The sequence below is a fragment of the Peromyscus maniculatus genome, chromosome 7 (genome assembly GCF_049852395.1).
Source record: "Peromyscus maniculatus bairdii isolate BWxNUB_F1_BW_parent chromosome 7, HU_Pman_BW_mat_3.1, whole genome shotgun sequence".
Lineage (NCBI taxonomy): Eukaryota > Metazoa > Chordata > Mammalia > Rodentia > Cricetidae > Peromyscus > Peromyscus maniculatus.
In genome coordinates, this window is record NC_134858.1 from 62,752,683 (window position 1) to 62,771,805 (window position 19,123).

Sequence of the window (19,123 nt, forward strand, 5' to 3'; positions counted from 1 at the left end):
GGATCTTATCACCTCTCTGACCCTGAAAGAACTCAAGCTGTGTGATCTTGCTTTGGCCATAGTATTGCTGATGGCATGGGTATATACCTGCAAACCCCAGAGACTTGAGAAGAGCTAAGATGAAGAATTGAGATGGGGAGGAACGAAGATGGGGTAGGATTAAGATGGGTAAGAACTAAGATAGGACATAGAGAGAACAGCAGAAAATGTAGAGAGGATCAGGCAAGAGAGGAGCTCAGTGTGAGAACAGAATTGAAGCTGTGTGGAAAGATCTCCACTTAGATCTCTGTGAGTTCGAGGCCAGTCTGGTCTACAAAGCGAGTTCCAGGAAAGGCGCAAAGCTACACAGAGAAACCCTGTCTTGAAAAACAAAACACAAAACAAACAAAAAAAGAAAGAAAGAAAGAAAGAAAGAAAGAAAGAAAGAAAGAAAGAAAGAAAGAAAGAAAGAAGGAAAGAAAGAACTCCACTTAGAAGACTAAAGTGAATGGACTAAAGAGCTTGGTGTACTTAGATTCATTCAACATCCCTCAGATTAATTCGCCACTGGTAGTGTCTCTTCTGGAACTCTGGGAGAAGACTATAAGGGACTGGACATTTCCATTCATTACTTACAACTTCACGTGTGTGCATGTCCATGTTGGTGTACATAGGTGTTCAGGCATATGTGTATGGTTGCAAGTGCATTCGGAGGCCAGAGGACAGTTTCAGGTGCTGCCCCTCTGAAGCCATCCACCTTGTTTTTCTTTCTTTTCTTTTCTTTTCTTTTCTTTTCTTTTCTTTTCTTTTCTTTTCTTTTCTTTTCTTTTCTTTTCTTTTCTTTTCTTTTCTTTTCTTTTCTTTTCTCTCTCTCTCTCTCTCTCTCTCTCTCTCTCTCTCTCTCTCTCTCTCTCTCTCTCTCTTGTTTTTAGAGACAAGGTTTCTCTGTGCAGCTTTGGTGCCTGTCCTGGATCTCACGATGTAGACCAGGCTGGCCTCGAACTCACAGAGATCTGCCTGGATCTGCCTCCAGAGTGCTGGGATCAAAGGCATGCACCACCACTGCCGGGCCATCCACCTTGTTTTTAAGACAGGGCCTCCAATTGGCCCAGAACTTGTGAGTAGGTGAGACTGGAAATACTGGGTTTACAAGCACATGCCACCACACCCAGCTGTTCTACTGTTTTTTTAATGTGGATTCTGAGGATTAAACTCAAGTCTTCATGCTTGTGTAGTATGATGGTTAGTGTTAATTGTGACCTTGACAGAATCTACAAACACCAGGAGGCAGGCCATGAAAAACGAAATTTGAACACTACCAACAAATCTCTCCTCACACGAGGAGACTAGACAAATCCTGGTTTGTTTTAAAGACTTAAGTGGTTCTTCCAGTGAGCTATTTCCTTACAGAAAGTTAATCCCCTAAGTACCGGTTAGTACCTGTGCACTAAAGGGCTGTGGTTCGTGTGATAATGTCTCATTTGGTTCATGAGAATTTAGTCACATGGCTGGAAATGTTGGCAGTTCAGGACCTGCTAGCACAAGGGGGGGAAACACAATTTTGTAATACAAATTATTGACCTGAATGCTTATTCTGGACCCCAACTCAGTCCTTATGTGTGGGCTCAGTCTTTGCAGTTCTCAGGGTTCCTGGTTCAGCAGAAGCCAAGAAAATAACTTTGGAGTAATTACAATGCTATCCAATCGCAGACTGTTTTCTTAATTGTAAATGATGGTGAGTGGTGGTCAATACTTTTATATCAAAGGAAGAAGGAGGAAGAAAGGTGGTGGAGAGATGGCCTGGCAGTTAAGAGCACTGACTGTTCTTCCAGAGGACCTGGGTTCAATTCCCAGCCATGTACATGACTGCTCACAACCATGTGTTAACTCCAGTTCCAAAGGGTTTGACATCATCTGCTGGACTCCTTGGACACTATATACACATTGTGCATAGACATACATGCAGGCAAAACACCCATATGCATAATTTTTTTTTCGAGACAGGGTTTCTCTGATGTGTAGCCCTAGCTGTCCTGGAATTCACTCTGTAGACCAGGCTGGCCTTGATCGAACTCAGAGATCTGCCTGCCTCTGCCTCCCGAGTGCTGGGATTAAAGGCGTGCGCCACCACCGCCTGGCTCCAAATACTGTTTTAAAGCTGAACAACTTTTCCCACATAAAATCCCAATACATAAAACAGATACAAGTGTAACTTCTTTTTTCGGGTTAAAGGTGGCGGGGGAGAGAACGCAGGGAAGGTGTACTTGGTTCCCCCACAGCAGCCATGGAGGGAGAGCTTCTGAGAGACTCTGAGAACACAGTTAAAAAACAATGTACTGAGAGAACTTCAGAGTACCTTCAAAATTGTATTAGTGGATGTGTCTGAGAAAAAAGTCGGTCCTAGTGAAGGAAGGCATTCTCTTCTAGCTCTACAACTTTAAGATGAGGAATTATCAGGAGACAGCCGCCCTAAGAAAGAATTCTGTGATACGAGCCACACCTGGAATTCCCCTTCTCAGAGCTTTACCTGGGGAACTGTTAATCACTTTTCTGGGTGGAGATTTAGTGAACTAGTGTTGGTCCTGACTTGATTTTCTCTCTCTCCCTCTCTCCCTTCCTCCCTCCTTCCTCCCTCCTTCCTTTCGGTTTTTGTTTTGTTTTGTTTTGTTTTGTTTTGTTTTGTTTTGTTTTGTGGCAGGGTTTCTCCTGGAATTTACTCTGTAGACCAGGCTGGCCTTGAACTCATTGAGATCCCCTTGCCTCTGCCTCCTGAGTGTTGGGATTAAAGGGGAGCACCACCACACTTGGCTTCTTCTAAATCTCTCTCTGAAGGTTCTAGCAGGTTGTGGTGCAATTCTGTAATCTCAGTCATCTAGAGGTGGAAGCGAAGCGTAAACACCAGATGTTCAAAGTCATTTTTAGCTACATTGCAAAGTCTGGGCTACCTGGCAATTTGTCCTTTAGAGTTGATCAGACCTATACAAAAGAAGCATAACTACTCTGGCATAAACCACAAATAAAACCCAGACAAAGCCGGGAGGTGGTGGCGCACGCCTTTAATCTCAGCACTCGGGAGGCAGAGGCAGGCAGATCTCTGTGAGTTCTAGGCCAGCCTGGGCTACAGAGTGAGTTCCAGGAAAGGCGCAAAGCTACACAGGGAAACTCTCGAAAAACCAAAACCAAAAGACAAACAAACAAGCGAAAAAACCAACAACCCAGACAAAAAACATACAGACGCCAGTGGTGGTGGCGCACGCCTTTAATCCCAGTACTGGGGAGGCAGAGGCAAGTGGATCTCTATGAGTTTGAGGCCAGCTGGGTCTACAGAATGAGTTCCAGGACATCCAGGATTGTTGCACAGAGAAATCCTGTCTCGAAAAACCAAACCAAACCAAACAACAACCCCCCTCAAACAAACCAAACAACCAAACAAAGAAACCAAAAACCAAAACCAAAACATATGTTCACTAAGCTTAAGAGAACAAGGAAAAGCTGTCTCTATCCAACAGTTGTTGCTGGGGATGGGAGTGGGATTCGGTGACATTTCCATTCAACAAGTAAGGAAACAGAAAATATAAAAGCAGCCCAGAAAGTAGAGTCCATGAGGGAAGAAACTTGTTGAAGTGCACGCACTTGTTGGTTACTGGCACTTTATTAATGTATTTATTATGTGCGATTAGGGCCTTTACCACTGAACTACATTCTCAGTCTTCGAATCACTTAAAAAAAAAAAGCCCTCACTTTTTTCGCTTTTACTTTCCCTGCTTCTATGAAGGGTAGGGATAACTCCCGCCATGCATCCTTTTGGGACTAAAACTTCTCAAGATCAGAATAAAGGCGCTTCCTGAGAACTTAAGCGATCGCAAAACTTTGGGCTCGCCGCTTGCCGTAGCGCGCTCATTGGTGCCCAGGTTACCGCCCCCATTCTCTAGCTTCACGTTGGCCTCCACGCATGCGCGGCGTGTGCTACGCCCCCTCCCGGGCCTAGGACGCAGGCGCGCGCACGCTCCCCGGCTGGGGTAGGCGGGGGATGGGGGAGAGCAGGAGGGAGGGGAGGAGGGAAGGTGTCTACTCTGGTGAGTAGACGGCAGTGGGACACTCCGATCGGTCGAGCCTGGCTGCCTGGTGGCGAAAACGCTGCGCCAGCATAGAGCCGGCGGCAGGGAGCGGAGCCAGTCGCCGCGGCCCTCGAGCGGCACAGTCGGGCCGCTGAGCCCCCGAGATCCGCAGGGTGCGAAGCCCCGGCCTAGGCCCCGCGGAGATGTCCAGCTGTGGCGCTTGTACCTGCGGCGCTGCGGCCGCCCGGCTGCTCACCACCTCGCTCACCTCCGCGCAGAGAGGTAACGAAATAGTCCCGCGCTGGAGCCCGTTCTGGGCTCCCGGGAAGTGGACCGGGGGGGACCCTGGGGAGGAGGGCATGAGGACTGCGAGGCGCTGCCAGCCTCGGAAGTAGCTGGCGGTCCGATGTGGAAGAAAACTCCGTGTGCTGTCGCCCGCCGGTGTGCTCTCCAGGCCTCCGGAGTTTGTGGCTGGAATGGGGCCATCTCGCCTCAACTCCGGGAGAGGGGCCGAGGGCTGCACTCGGTCGTTTAAAAAGTGACAATCGCTCAGCCCTATTCGGGCCTGTCACTTTTTGCGGGCCTCCGGGTACCCGGTTGTCCGGCTAGCCGCCTGGACTCAGGCAGCGCAACACTCGGGTGTCACTGTCATTGTGCGGTCGGCGACGCTAGAACATAAACACGGGTCTCACGGGGCTTCCAGATATTTGGAAAACTCCGGGGTCCCAGGAAAGTGGCTGGGGAGATGGGAAACGACTGCTGGAATTCTTCAAATACTCACACACAGCAACAGTCGCTCTTGGGCTCCCCCAGTTTGACAGCTGGAATCTGTTCCCAGAGTGGCTCTTGTTTACTTTGCCTCTCTCCTCATCAGGGCCTGTGACAGAGTGCACACCTGCCAGGAGATTCCGGGAAAGAAACCCGTTTTTCTTTTCCTCAAATCTATGCATCTCAGAGTGAGGCTAGGTCCTGTTAGACTTTGTGATCTTACAGACGTCTTTTCATGACGACCCTTTGGTCAATAAGAGTTATTTTCCTACATTTTTGGATTAACTATAAAATCTTCATTGCTTACCAAACGTATAATTGACAGTTTTATGATACGCATGAAATGGAGTTGTTAATGTGGGTGGGAGCCTGTTGTATGAAGTGACACGTAAGTGTAAGGTTTAGTCTTAAAAGATTGCCACACCTCAACAAGTCGATGTCCCAATTCCAGAGGCTTGATTTGTAAACACTTGAAAGGAACTAATTTTAACCCATTTACTTGGCATACATTTGTTGAGGGCTTAAGGTAGTACTGTTTGGTGTTAGATAAAATTTTCACGTTTGAGTTTGGTCAAGTAGACAACAGCATTAACAAGGGTCCTAAGTTTTGGTTGGACAGGAGGAAGTTCTTGATCTGTCAGCAGGATATTGTGGTGCACGCCTTTGATCCCAGCACTTGGGAGGCAGAGGCAAGCGGATCTCTAGAACTTGGTAGGCCAGGCTGGCCTTGAATTCAGTTCTGTGTGCTGCCTCCAAGTGCTGGGATTAAAAAGCATGTGACATCATGCCTGGCTGATTTTTATATTTTTAAATGGACTTGACATGTGGGCTGTAAAGATAGCTCAACAAATAACAGCATTTGCTGTGAGTTCAACCCTGGGACCTACAAGGTAGAAAGAGAACAGTCCTGCAAATGGTCATGAGTATACACACGTATGTATGTATGTATGTATGTATGTATGCATGTATGTATGTACATGATACAAATTTTACATGTGCTTGACATAGATGAGGTCACTTTGTATTTTAAATATGCGCATTCAGAAGTACTTGATGCCCATTTAAAATTTCTCAGTGACAGTGTTGACCCTGAATTTAGGTGAAAGAATTGTAGAATTGCATATAACTTCAGTTTCTGACTTCTTTTAATCCAATCCTTGTAGAAAGGGTGTTCTTTCAGTGTGGTGGTGGCCCACGACTTTAATCCCAGCACCCGCCTTAATCCCAGCACTCAGGGACAGAGTCTGGAGGATCTCTGAGTTTGAGGCCAGACTGCTCTGCAGAGTGAGTTCCATGACAGCCAAGGCTACACAGAGAAACCCTGTCTTGAATCACGCCCCCCCCCCCCAAGACAAAGGGTATCACTTGATAAAAATGTCTGAGTGAAGAGGTCAAACATGTTGACCATAGTTTTCATGATTAAATAGTGCACCTACCTTAATTTTTAGTCCTTTTTTCCCTCTTCCTTTCCTTCTGGTACTCAAGTTATAATAGATTAAATAGGGCAAAGTTAATAATTGATGAAACATTCTCATTTTAGCAGTTTTGCTGGGTAGACCAGGCTGCCTTGAACTCATGATTTCTTCATCTTGCCTCTGGAGTGCAGGAGTCATGGACCTTCACAAGCAAGTTTGGTTTCTCAAAAATGTTTGTTTTGATTTTTTGTACTGAGGCTTGAATCCAGGGCCTTGAGTATGCCAGGCAAGTGCATACTGTCTCTGGCCTTCAAAGCATTTAAGATCTCTTTTTTTTCTTGGCTAGCAGAATGGATTTAGTAAAAATCCATCAAATATTACAGAAATGATGTTATTTTTCCTTATTAAACAGTATTTAGAGCTTATGAAACAATAACTAGTGCATAAAATAAAAATCCCATCATAAATTAATAAATTCAGTCAGCAACCAGGTGTGGTGGTTCACGCCTTTAATCCCAGCACTCAGGAGGCAGAGGCAGGTGGATCTCTTGAGTTCCAGGCCAGCCTCGTCTACAGAGTGAGTTCCAGGACAGCCAAAGATACACAGAGAAACTCTGTGTCGGAAAAAGTAAATGCAGTAAGCACTTGGTAAGTTGCATATAAAAAATCCATATATATATATTTATATTTTATATTTATATATATTTATATTTTATTTATTTTTTTTTTTGAGATAGGGTTTCTCTGTGTAGCTTTGTATCGTTTTCCTGGAACTCACTTGGTAGCCCAGGCTGGCCTCGAACTTACAGATATCTGCCTGGCTCTGCCTCCCGAGTGCTGGGATTAAAGGCATGCGCCACCACTGCCCAGCTATTTTTTTTTTTTTTTCAATTTGTGCTAGAGGTTTGAGGCCAAACTTGTAAGAGAAGATTTAGCTTCATTTTCTACTTTACCAGTTATTACACAATTAAAGTACTGTCACTAAAATTGGTAATCACTTTTCATCTTTTTTGAGACTTTTTTTAGAGTATACTCTACTATTGCTTATTCATTCTTTCATGCTATTTAAAATGTATAGATTGGATTTTTTTTTTTTTTTAAAGCTGGATCATTTGTAAAGTTTTTAGGCTTCTTAGTTCAAAATAAAGAATCTAAAGATGATCCCAGTAATTGGGAGGTGGAGCATCTGGGATTCAAGGCCAACTTCAGCTACATAGAGTATTCACACCAGTCTGGGTTACATGAAACTCAGAAAACAATGTTAGGTATGGTGTGGGCTCATGCCTGTATACAGCCTTAGCACTTTGGAGGGCCGTCATGGTTTTTAAGCCATAGAAGAGAGTGGAATAGCATGGCTGTAGAATGAAAGCTTGTCCTAAAAAGAAAAAGAAATTAAATATGTATTAAATGTATATGTTAAGAATAATATCTAAAAGCTGAATAAATTGAGTCTGGAGATAGAGCTCTGAAGAGTACTAACTGCTCAGTTCAATTCCCAGCACCCACATGGTAGCTCCTGATGTCTGTACTCCAGTTCTAGGGACCCAGCACCCTTTGGCTTTCATAGGCACCAGGCACACATGTGTTGCATAGATTACATGTAGATAAAATCCCCATACACATTTTAAAAAATTAAAAACTGAGTTAATTACTTTCTTATGTCTTTGTTTTGAGACGAGGTTTCACTATGTAGCTAAGGATTTCCTGGAATTCACTGTCTGAGCTGTTGTCAAACTCGTGATCCTCCTGCATCAGCCTGAGTCACAGGCATACACCACAATACTTGGCCTCTCATATTTATTTCTTTTTGTTTTAGCCATAGTGGGAAATTGAACCAGGCACCTTGAACATGCCAGGCAAGCATTCTACCACCAAGTTATATGCTTGGCCCTTTAAGAATATTTGTTTTGAGACAGGGCTTCACCAAGTTCTCTAGGCTAGTCTTGAATTCACTTTGTAACCCCAACAGGCCTTGAACTTGCCATCCTCCTGCCTCAGACTCCAAAGCAGCTGGGACTAAGATCTGTGCCACTAGGTCTAGCTTCCTCCTACTTCTTAATAGCCTTAAAATGGACATTCCTATGCTATTATTTTAAAAGACAGCTGCCCTGAAACTCGCAGAGCTTTCTCTGTGGACAGATGTTCACAATGGTTTAACTTTTAACTGACTTTTGTCATTGCTGCCAAACAGTGTTTCAAAATGTACAGGAATGTTTCCCTGGCTTCCAGGGGCTTTTCACCTGAAGTTCATAGGACCTCCAGGGGTCCATAGATAGGAATCAGGTTTTCTAAGCCTTATTTCCACTAAGTTTTAACTGAAAAATAGCATTTCCTTTAATTATCAAAGTAGGCAACAAATCATAGTTTTAGAAGTATCTATGAATTTGTCACCAGTCAGAATCATACATTTTCATACTACAATTTGAGTTGGCCTGGATCTTGCTTTTGGCCTCCCTCAAAACCACGTTTCCTTAAAAAAGAATTACATTTTATTTTTGTGTGTGTGGATGTGCCTGTGTACATGTATCATGACACTGTGTTGTGGAGGACAGTTGTGGGAATGGTTCTTTCCATTCACCATGTGGGTCCCAGGGATTGAACTCAGTTTGTTAGGCTAGTCACAAATGCCTTTACCTGCTGAGCCATCTCTCTGGCCCCTGCTTTAGCCTTTTAGGTTTCAGTAATAAGTAATAAGTCTATGCCATCAAGCCTTAATTTTTTTAAATCTTCTTTAGCTTAGTATAGTGAATTTTCTTTATGTATTTTATAGTATACATTCAAAAAATCTAAAATCTGTCCAAACATTCCACCTAAGTAGGTTTTATGTTACAGAAACCAACTGAACCCTCTTATTAGTTTGCTGTAGTGCCTTATATTTTCTGTGATGTTTTTCTGATCGGTGATTGGCCTCTTTGTTTAGTACAGTTGTTTTTGAAGTGCAGTCCCAAGGCAGTAAGTAGCATTGGCAGCAGCATCAAAATCAACCTGGGACCTTGTTAGAAGGTCATTCTCGGGTCCTGCCTCCAGCCTTCTGCAGAACCTGCACTGTGTTTAACAGATCCACCAGGCAATACTGATCACACTTGAGTTTAAGTTACAGCTTGGCATCTTGTTCATGGTCATAGATTACAGCATGTTAAAATAGCACTATGGTACCATATGAAAAGTTTCAGTAAAGAAATCCTTAACTTCCGAAGTTTAAATGACACATGAATTATTTTTTCTGCTAGTGTTTTCTGTGGTGACTCTGTGTGATTGCATTGGTTTTTGTGTTTGGAAACACTGTATACTTAGACATGCAAATCCTTGATCACATGAAAATAAAATTTAAAGAATGAGTTCAGAATTTTACAAAGAATAAATTGAAGCCGGGCTGTCGTGGTGCATGCCTTTAATCCCAGCACTCAGGAGGCAGAGCCAGGCGGATCCCTGTGAGTTCCAGGCCAGCCTGGTCTACAGAGTGAGATTCAGGACAGGCACCAAAACTACACAGAGAAACCCTGTCTCAAAAAACAAACAAACAAACAAACAAACAAAAAGAATAAAATGAGAGGAAGAAAAATGTTTTCTTAAATTTAACTACTAATCTCTCCTACCACTTTTATTGTTACTTAGTACCTCCTAACAGCACTTTGGTAAACTGTTAGCAAGCCACCTTAGTGATTCACTACAGTCTGTGGTTTATGTAAGGTTCTTGTTTTGTTTTGTTTTGTTTTTCTGGGACAGGGTTTTTCTGTGTAGCTCTGGAGCCTGTCCTGGAACTCACTCTGTAGCCCAGGCTGGCCTCCAGCTCACAGAGATCCACATGCCTCTGCCTCCCGAGTGCTGGGATTAAAGGCATGCACAGTGCTCCACCACCGCCCGGCTGTAAGGTTCTTAGTAGACCCACAGTACTGAAATAGAATAGAATTTTGTTTAATCAAAGGCCAGTCACCTTTTTGTTTGTGAAGGCAGAAGGAGAGCTGACTGCACAGTTATCCTCTGGCCTCCACTGCACCCACACATGCCCTCATACATAGATACCCAGTAGTAATAAATTAAGAAAAAAAGAACCAAAAGTCAGGCATGGTGGTGCACACCTTTAATCCCAGCAATCAGAAGGCATAAGCAGGGGAAATCTCCATGAGTCAAGTCAAGGTCAGCCTGGTCTATATATTGAGTTCCAGTTCAGTTAGGGCTACATATAGAGACCTTGTCTTTAGAAGAAGAAAAAAAGAGAGAGAGAAAGAGAAGGAAAAGGTAAAAGAATACAACACAAAGAACAATATAATATCCATCAAGAGAGGAATACAAATAATACTTTAATCCCAGCACTCTGGAGGCAGAGGCAGGCAAATCTCTCTGAGTTTGAGGCCAGCCTGGTCTACAAAGTGAGTTCTAGGACAGCCAAGGCTACACAGAGAAACTTTGTCTCCGGGAAAAAAAAAAGAAATAGAATCTTGAGTCCAGGCTGGCTTCAAACTCAGTATGTAGCTGAGTGTGACCTTGGACTAATCCTCTTGCACTAAGTACTAGGATTACAAGCCTGCACTACGATTCTATCCTTGTTTTATTTATTTATTTTTTTAAGACAGGGTCTCATCCCATAGCCCAGGATAGCCTCCAGCTAGGAGTTCTCCTGCCTCTGTTTTCTGAGTGCTAGAATTACAAGCTAGAATTACAGGCATGTGCCACTTTGCCCGATTTGGGGTATGTGTGTGCATGCATGCGTGTGTACATGTGTGTGATGTGTTTCTTTTCTTTGATGCAGGGTGTTAAAGTAGCTAAAGCTGGCCTTGAACTTACTATGTGTCAGAGACGGATTAAAAGTATATACTGAATTCTCTGCTTGTCTTCACTATTTTAAAATGTATAATTCAGTAGTATTAAATACATATTAAATATTTTTAAAGTTATTGTTATTTACTTTATCTATGATGTGTGCTTGTGGGTTTATATGCCATGGCACCTCTGTGGAGGCCAGAGGACATCATTGTAGAGTCAGTTTTCTTCCTTCATCTTTATGGGGGTTCCAGGAATCAAACTCCATTCTTCAAGCTTGCACATCCAATACCTTTACCCGCTGAGCCATTTTGCCAACTGTACATTTCCAGTGTTCAACCATTGCCACCATCCATGTCTGTAACTCTTGATGTTGTAAAAATGAAACTGTCCAACCGAAACTGTCCATTCCTCCAACCCTAACAACCACCACTCTAATCGCTGTCTCAGACTTTCTACTGAGAACCTCCTGTAAGTAGGAAAGCATGTAAGTTTTAAAACAAATAACTGCCCCCGGTAACCAAAGAGGCAAGAGTTGTTAAATGCTTATTCTCAGGGGTAGAAACAGTACACAGAAAGCACAAATACAGCATATAAAGGCCCTTGTCAAAAACGTACAGGCAAAACAAGTGTTAAACGTCTGTCATGTTTTAAAAGAGCCAACATGATCTTGCTCACCTTTTTTTTCTTCTTTGAGACAGGGTTTCTCTGTGTAACAATCTTGGCAGTCCTGGAACTCATTTTGTAGACCAGGCTGGCCTCAAATGCAGGGATCCACCTGCCTCTGCCTCCCGAATGCTGAGATTAAAGGCTTGTATCACCACCGGTCATCTGATCTTGCTCACTTTTAAATGATTGATCTGAAAAGAATGTATCTTGCTGGAATCATTCAGAGTCCTGGCTTGTTTGTGAAAGGCCTTTGACTCTGACAGTGTTACTTTTTTTCCCCTTGGTGTGTAGCTTTGCTGTCAAAGTTAGCATTTTTCAACCCTCTTTTGTTCAATTTTTATTTGCCGGGACTTTAAGACTTATTTTTATGTTGTGTGTAAGTGTTTTACTTGCATGTATGTATGTGTGCTATACATGTGTCTGGTGCCTGCGGAGGACAGAAGAGGTCATTGGAACTCCTGGAAATGGAGTTACAGGTGGTTGTAAGCCTCCGTGTAGGTGTTGGGAATCAGACCTAGGTCCTCTGAGAGCGGAGGCACTGAGCATTCTCTCCACTTCCTACTGGGAATTTATTGAGACATACCAGTGTTTGGTATAGAAAACTAATAGATTTCTTCTCCCTCCAGGTATTTCTTGTGGGCGCATTCATGTGCCCATTTTAGGAAGACTGGGGACCGTGGACACTCAGATTCTGCGCAGGGCTCCTCTCAGAACCTTTTCAGAAACACCAGCGTACTTTGCCTCAAAAGATGGGGCAAACAAAGACGGCTCCGGAGATGGAAATAAGGTTATCTTTGTCTTTATTGGCATCTATACATTTCCTACCTTTAAAGAACTAAATATAACAGTAGTGTTGCATGTTAGCTTAAATGTGTTCTGTAGGAAATATGAATTATGTAAAACAATCTGAACTATAAATTGCATAAAAGTTTGATTTGATCTTATCTTGTATTTTATTGTTAGTTGTGGTTTTTTGAGGCAGTGCTTATATGATTTAGACTGTTCTGCAACTCACTGTAACCCAGGCAGGCCTGGAATGCGATCATTCCACGTCAGCTTCCTAGGTGGTCGCCCCGTCCAGCTTGTTCAGTGCCTACTTTGTGCTATACAATACTTGTGTAAGTAAAGTTCTAACACCCCAAAGCAGTAAAGTGTTGTTAAATAACCACATAGTAGGACCGAGTGGGAAGTGGCCATTTCCTGCTTTCCTACACAACTCTAACTTATGTAAGAAAGTCCACCCTTCACTTGATGGGCTTTACGGAGAGATGGCTCAGTGGTTAGAGGGCTGAGCTTCAGTTCCACCACCGAGCAGCAGCTCACAACTGCCTAACTTTGGTCTCGGGATCTAATGCCCTCTTCTGGCCTCCACAGGCACTGCACACGTGTTGTGTGCAGACATACACAGGCAAAAACCCCATATATTTACATAAAATTACATACATTTACATAAAATGTAAAGATGAAAAACCAGGCCTCCGTTTGTCCTCTATCTAAAACCTTCGACTTCTCCATTTGCTGTCCTGCTGTACTGTAACTGGCAAGTGGATGATTAGTGGTTTACTGAGATTATGTTACTATTTTTCAATGTGTGAATTCAACTGTACCTGAACTATTATATATATAGATAAAGTTCTAGGCATTTTCATTTCCATACATAATCCTGGCAATGACTCTGTATTAGGTAAAATTTTTCCATTTTAAATGAGATTTGTGAAAGTTACTTAGAATAGTTAAGGTTTGATCGTAGCGCAGACTTGGGAGTAGGTAACATGGTTGTTTTAAATGAGATGGAAAAGTTCTTTATCAGAATAACCAGTCTGGTGGCTTGTGCCTATAATCTCAGTAGGTTGGGGCTAGAGAATTGCCGTTATATTTCAGGCCAGCCTGGGCTACAGAGCCAAAAAAATGAGTGTTAAAAGTTTCTTCCTGTCATGATAAATAACTCTTAATTGGTTTCATCAAAGAGATTACTTTACATAGAATAACATTCTTTCCTTGTACTTACAGAGTCTTTGAAAGAAAGCTATTTAATATTCATGTTACTATAGATTCTATTTTTAAAAGATGGTTTTCAGATAACTGCATGTGCTAAGCTGGAACTGATTGGATTTTTGTGGTAGATCTTTTGACACCAGTGGTAGTAGATACAAACTACTATTACTAAGTCCAGCCTGGAAATTATAAGAGTGATGCAAATTACTGTGTATCGTTAAGCTGCCTCTAAAATGGTATCTGATGCCAATGACTGACTGTCATTCTCTCTTCTGTGGACATTAGAAATCAGTGAGTGAAGGAAGCAGTAAGAAATCAGGCTCTGGGAATTCTGGGAAAGGAGGAAACCAGCTTCGCTGTCCGAAGTGTGGCGACTTGTGCACACATGTAGAGACCTTTGTGTGTAAGTATTTGAATTTTCTTTCCCCTCCCTTTTTCTGTAACCAGTTGAATGTTTAGAAATGAGAAACCAGAATTATTTTCACCCTGAACTTGAGTGATTCTGAGTGTTCTAAAAACACTGAACATCCCTAGGATGTCAGTCAGTAGGACTTGGCACTGTGTAAGACATAAAATATTCACTTGTTTAATTTGCTTCAAAATGTTCATTTCAGACTTGGATTTTGTAAGTTTTCATATGTGTATTCATTGGGTTTTAGAAAAACCAAAACTTGCCCCCTACCCAAAAAAAGAAAAATCAAAACTTATTTATACTATATTGCTACACTTTTCAAATACTTAGTAAGTATCTCATATGCTGGGAAGATCAGTCATTCATGTGTTAAGATAATTTCTTCTCTGGGTACTGATGTACCGGAAGAGATAATCCCTCAATTTTAGGCAATGTTTGATTACTAATGATTCAGACACTAAAAGAAGAAATCAATTGTCCTACTTCTGGTAGTGCCCTGAACTATAAGAGCAAAGTGCATTATATCTAGTGACTCATTGCCTATACGCTTCAGCTAATTACAGTCAAGGGAAAATTACACTGCATCACATGTTAGCCTTCCTATGTGTCATTGTCAGAGGTTTCTTTCCTTGTTTTTCTTCTCCCTCTTCCTTCCCCCTTCCTTCATTCTTCTCTTTTCTTCTCTTTCCTTCTTTCCCCATGCTTTGAGACCATCTTGCTGTGTAGCCACTTGAACTCCACGCTCTCATCATCCTCCAAAGTATAGGGTTACAGTCACGCCTCACTGTACATTTTAGCTCTAATAGCAATACTTTAGTTGCATTTTCATATTTACCATAATATTAATTGAGTATCATGTGAAAGTACTACACATGGCTTTTTTTTTTTTTTTTCCAAGACAGGGTTTCTCTGTGTAGTTTTGGTGCCTGTCCTGGATCTCTGTAGACCAGGCTGGCCTTGAACTCACAGAGATCCACCTGGTTCTGCCTCGGGATCAAAGGCATGCGCCACCACTGCCTGGCCCATATGGCATATTTTTATAGTTTTGGGAAGACTTTTTTTTTTTTTGAGACAGTGCCTACATAGCTCTGGCTGTCCTGGAACTCACTCTATAGACCTGGCTATTCTCAGGCTTAGAGATCACCTGCCTCTGCCTCCTGAGGGCTAGGATTAAAGGTGTGCACCACCACCACCACCACCACCACCACCACCACCACCACCACCACCACCACACCCCGCTGCTTATATAATAATTTTAAAGTAGCTTTATTGAACGGTTTGAATATGAAGATATTGTTCATGGATCTAACTGGTAAAAGAGAGAATCAACCTGAATAAAGTTTAATTTGGATCACAATATAGAGTGAAAGTGGTGGAAGTGAATGATGAAATTTTCTAGATACATTTGACACATACACAATAAGGTTCTAGAGTCTGGGAATTGCCGTCCTTCACTTTGTAAGAACACTGCCCTGAGGACTCACTGTGTGGTTCTTCTAATCTGTGTTCACTTTGTAAGAGCACTGCCCTGAGGACTCACTGTGTTGTTCTAATCTGTGTTCACTTTGTAAGAGCACTGCCCTGAGGACTCACTGTGGTTCTAATCTGTGTTCACTTTGTAAGAGCACTGCCCTGAGGACTCACTGTGTGGTTCTAATCTGTGTTCACTTTGTAAGAGCACTGCCCTGAGGACTCACTGTGTGGTTCTAGTTTGTGTTTTGCTGATGACCTATAATGTCTAGTATCTTCCTGTGTTTTTGGCCATTTGTGGGTGTTCTTGGCTAGGTGAATGACTATTTGAAGACTGTTGGCTTTTAGATGAGGTTGTCTCTGTTGCTGAAGAGCTCTGTATGTATTCTAGGTACGCGACCGTTTCCAGATACTTGCCACACAGTTTCTTTTAAACATAGCATAGCTCTAGTCAGCAAACATTTATAGGAAAAGGCCAAGCAGTTTGTGGACCATGTGGCCTGGTCCTCTGCATCCGTGTCAGGTACTTTCCTTGTTTCTGTGACAAGGTACTGACCAGACAGCTTGAAAAGAGGAAGGGTTTCTTTCCGTTCATGGTTTCAGAACATTCAGTCCATTTTACTTGGCTCTGTGTACTTGGACAAGGACATTGTGGCCACGAGGATGTATGATGGCCCACCAGAGACAGAAAAAAGGAATACCAGCAATCTGCCGACTTTCTCCCTTAAGTTTTTTTGTTTTATTTATTTGTTTGTTTGATTGTTTATTGTGTGTGTGTATGTGTGTATGTGGTCTCACACATATAGGATTGAGTGAAGTTTGAAGGAGTTGGTTCTCTCCTTCGACCTTTATATGGACCCCAGAGGTCAAACTCAGGCCATTGATCTTGACAGCGTGCACTGTTACCCTCTGGGTCAGCTCACTTTTCCCCCTATTGCTCTGCCTAGGCCTTCAGCCCGTGGGAATGTATGGCCACGTTAAGGTATTTCTAAGAGTTAAAAATTCTGCCTTATAATTCATGTCACCTCCATAGTATTTTAATAAGTAAAATTGAGTCATTGAACTTGAATATATACCGAACATGTTTCACTGTAAACTTGTATTGCAAACCCAATATTCAAGTTAAATTTTTGTTTTGTTTTGTTGAGTCAGGGTTTCTCTGTGTATCCCTGGCTGTCCTGGAACTTGCTCTGTAGACCAGGCTGGCCTGGAACTCAGAGAGCCACCTGCCTCTGCCTCCCAAGTGCTGGGACTAAAGGCGTGCACCACCACTGCCTGGCCCCTCTAGTTAAATTTAAGCAGCCTTTCAGAATCAAGCACAGATGAGATATGTTGGTGTTTAATCTCTTTCCCTTTGACCTAATTTCCATAGAGAAATACTTTGGTCATTTGTTTCCAAGCCAGATTTTCCTGTTACACAGCTTGAACTGGATGAGACGCTTCTCTGCCCTTTAATCCTTGCCCTGTTTCCCATCAGTAGCAGCTGTGAACTTGCACCTTATTAGAAAACAAAGATGCTCACTGTTTTCTCTTTAATGGGAAATGGTGATTATATATTTGAACTTGTGTTGCTTTGTGGATTTGATGGCTTGATATTTCTTTAAACATTTATTGGTGATCAGTAAATACAAAGTATTTATGAGTCAGTCCTTAATTTAAAATTTGCTACTGGAACAAAACAACACTTTGTTGTTGTTTTAATAGAATATCTTTTTTAAATGTTTTATTTTTTAAAGATTCATTTTATTTTTTGAGAATAATTTTTTAAAAATTATTTTATGTGTATGGGTATTTTGCCTTCATGTATGTCTGTGCATTACATGTGTGCAGTCCCTACAGAGGCCCGAAGAGGGTGTGGGATCCCCCAGAACTAAGGAGTTACAGACAATTGTGACCCACTGTGTGTGTGGTGTTGTATATGGGGTGTGGGTTCATGTGGGTTAGTGGAATCAAGATACTGAGGCACTTGGAGGAGAAAATAAGCCTTTCCAGCTGCAAGGGAGTCAATCTTTCTGGACTGACTCCTCATAGCTTAAAAAGGACTTTTTTCTACTGGACTTCTAGAGCTCAGCCTGGTGCTTGGCTGTGGATCTCTGCATCTGCTTCTATCATTTACTGGATGGAGGCTCTATAATGACAGTTAGGGTATTCACCAATCTGATTACCAGAGTAGGCCAGTTCAGGCACCTTCTCCACTATTGCTAGTAGTCTAAGGTGGGGTCATCCTTGTGGATTCCTGGAAACTTTCCTAGCTCCCTGTTTCTCCCTGTTCCCTTGATGTCTCCCTCTATCATGGTATCTCTTTTCTTGCTCTCTCACTCTGTCCCTATTCCAGCTTGACCATCCCGTTCCCTTATGATCTCATCCCCATCCCCTTCCCTCCATTTCCTCACTCCTTCCCCCCCCCCCCCCCCCCCCCCGTTTGCTCATGGAGATCTCAGAGAGAAGAGGGAGTCTATGAGCAAGGGGCATCAAGATCATGATGGGGAAATGTACAGAGACAACAAAATCAAACTAGTGGGAACTCATGAACTGTGGACCAGTAGCTGTGGAGCGTCTGTGGGACTGGACTAGGCCCTCTGCATAGGCAAGACAGTTGTTTAGCTCGATCTGCTTATTAAGGGGCTCCTGGCAGTGGGATCAGGGTCTGTCCCTGCTGCTTGAGTGGGTTTTTTGGAGCCCAGTGCCTATGGTGAGACAACTTATACAGCCTTAGTGCAGGGAGGAGGGGCTTGGACCTGCATCTACTGAATGTACCAGGTTCTGCTGACTCCCCATGGGAGGCCTTGCCTTGGAGAAGGTGGGAATGGCGGGGAGGGGGTGGGGGTAGGGGTGGAGTGGGGTGTGGGGGTGGGGTGGGGGAGGAAGGAGGAGAGGGGCACCTATGGTTGGTATGTAAAATGAACAGAAAACTTCTTAATTTAAAAAAAAAAAGGACTTTTTTTTAATTGTTTTTCAATTTACACCTTAAACAAGTTAATTTTTGTATCCCAAAACCTCTTATCTAAGCTCCCCAAAGGGACAATGCCAAATGCAAATTCTCAGTTAAGGAATACTGGTTTTCTGAGTTGCCCCTCAACCAACTTACATAGGCTTTGAACCCCTAGGAAACTCTCAGAGAAGACTTCAAATAGAAGGTACCAGAGACAGAAGGTAGCAATCACAAAAGGCAGATCAAAGCTAGGTGCTAGCTAGCACTCCAGAATCAAACCCAATGCAGCTCTGTAGGAAATCACCCAACAATGTGGGTGCTGGGAAATTGAACCCGGGTCCTGTAGAAGAATGGACAATGCTCTTAAACATTGAGCCATTTCTCTTTAAAAATCAGTTCCTAAAGATTTATTTTAATGATATGTGTAATGTATCTCTGTGTGGGTATTTGCATGAGTACAAGTACCCACAGAGGCATTGGACCCCCCTAGAGCTGGAGTTACAAGTGGTTGTGAGCCTCCTTCGGTGAGTACTGTGAACAAGCTCAGGTTCTCTATAAGAGAAGTTTACTCTCTTGACCACTTGACCATCTCTCCAGCTCCTAGAATATCTTTTTTCTCCTTAATTAAAATTTTTTGCATACAATATATTTAGATTATGTTTGT

The 19,123-nt window shown here is 42.7% G+C and overlaps 1 protein-coding gene across 3 annotated transcripts in view; it reads left to right on the forward strand.

Moving 5' to 3' along the window:
• The first annotated feature begins 3,888 nt into the window (after positions 1 to 3,888).
• Clpx (caseinolytic mitochondrial matrix peptidase chaperone subunit X) overlaps positions 3,889 to 19,123 on the forward strand; it is a 35,450-nt gene continuing 20,215 nt past the window's right edge. Inside the window, exons 1-3 of one of the 3 annotated variants that reach the window (XM_006979334.4) lie at positions 3,889 to 4,319; positions 12,277 to 12,437; positions 13,931 to 14,048. In XM_006979334.4, coding sequence (XP_006979396.1) covers positions 4,241 to 4,319; positions 12,277 to 12,437; positions 13,931 to 14,048 — 358 coding nt within the window. In that variant the 5' untranslated portion in view covers positions 3,889 to 4,240. The remainder of the gene's footprint in view (positions 4,320 to 12,276; positions 12,438 to 13,930; positions 14,049 to 19,123) is intronic. The other 2 variants (XM_015998023.3, XM_015998024.3) reach the window with 2 other exon arrangements.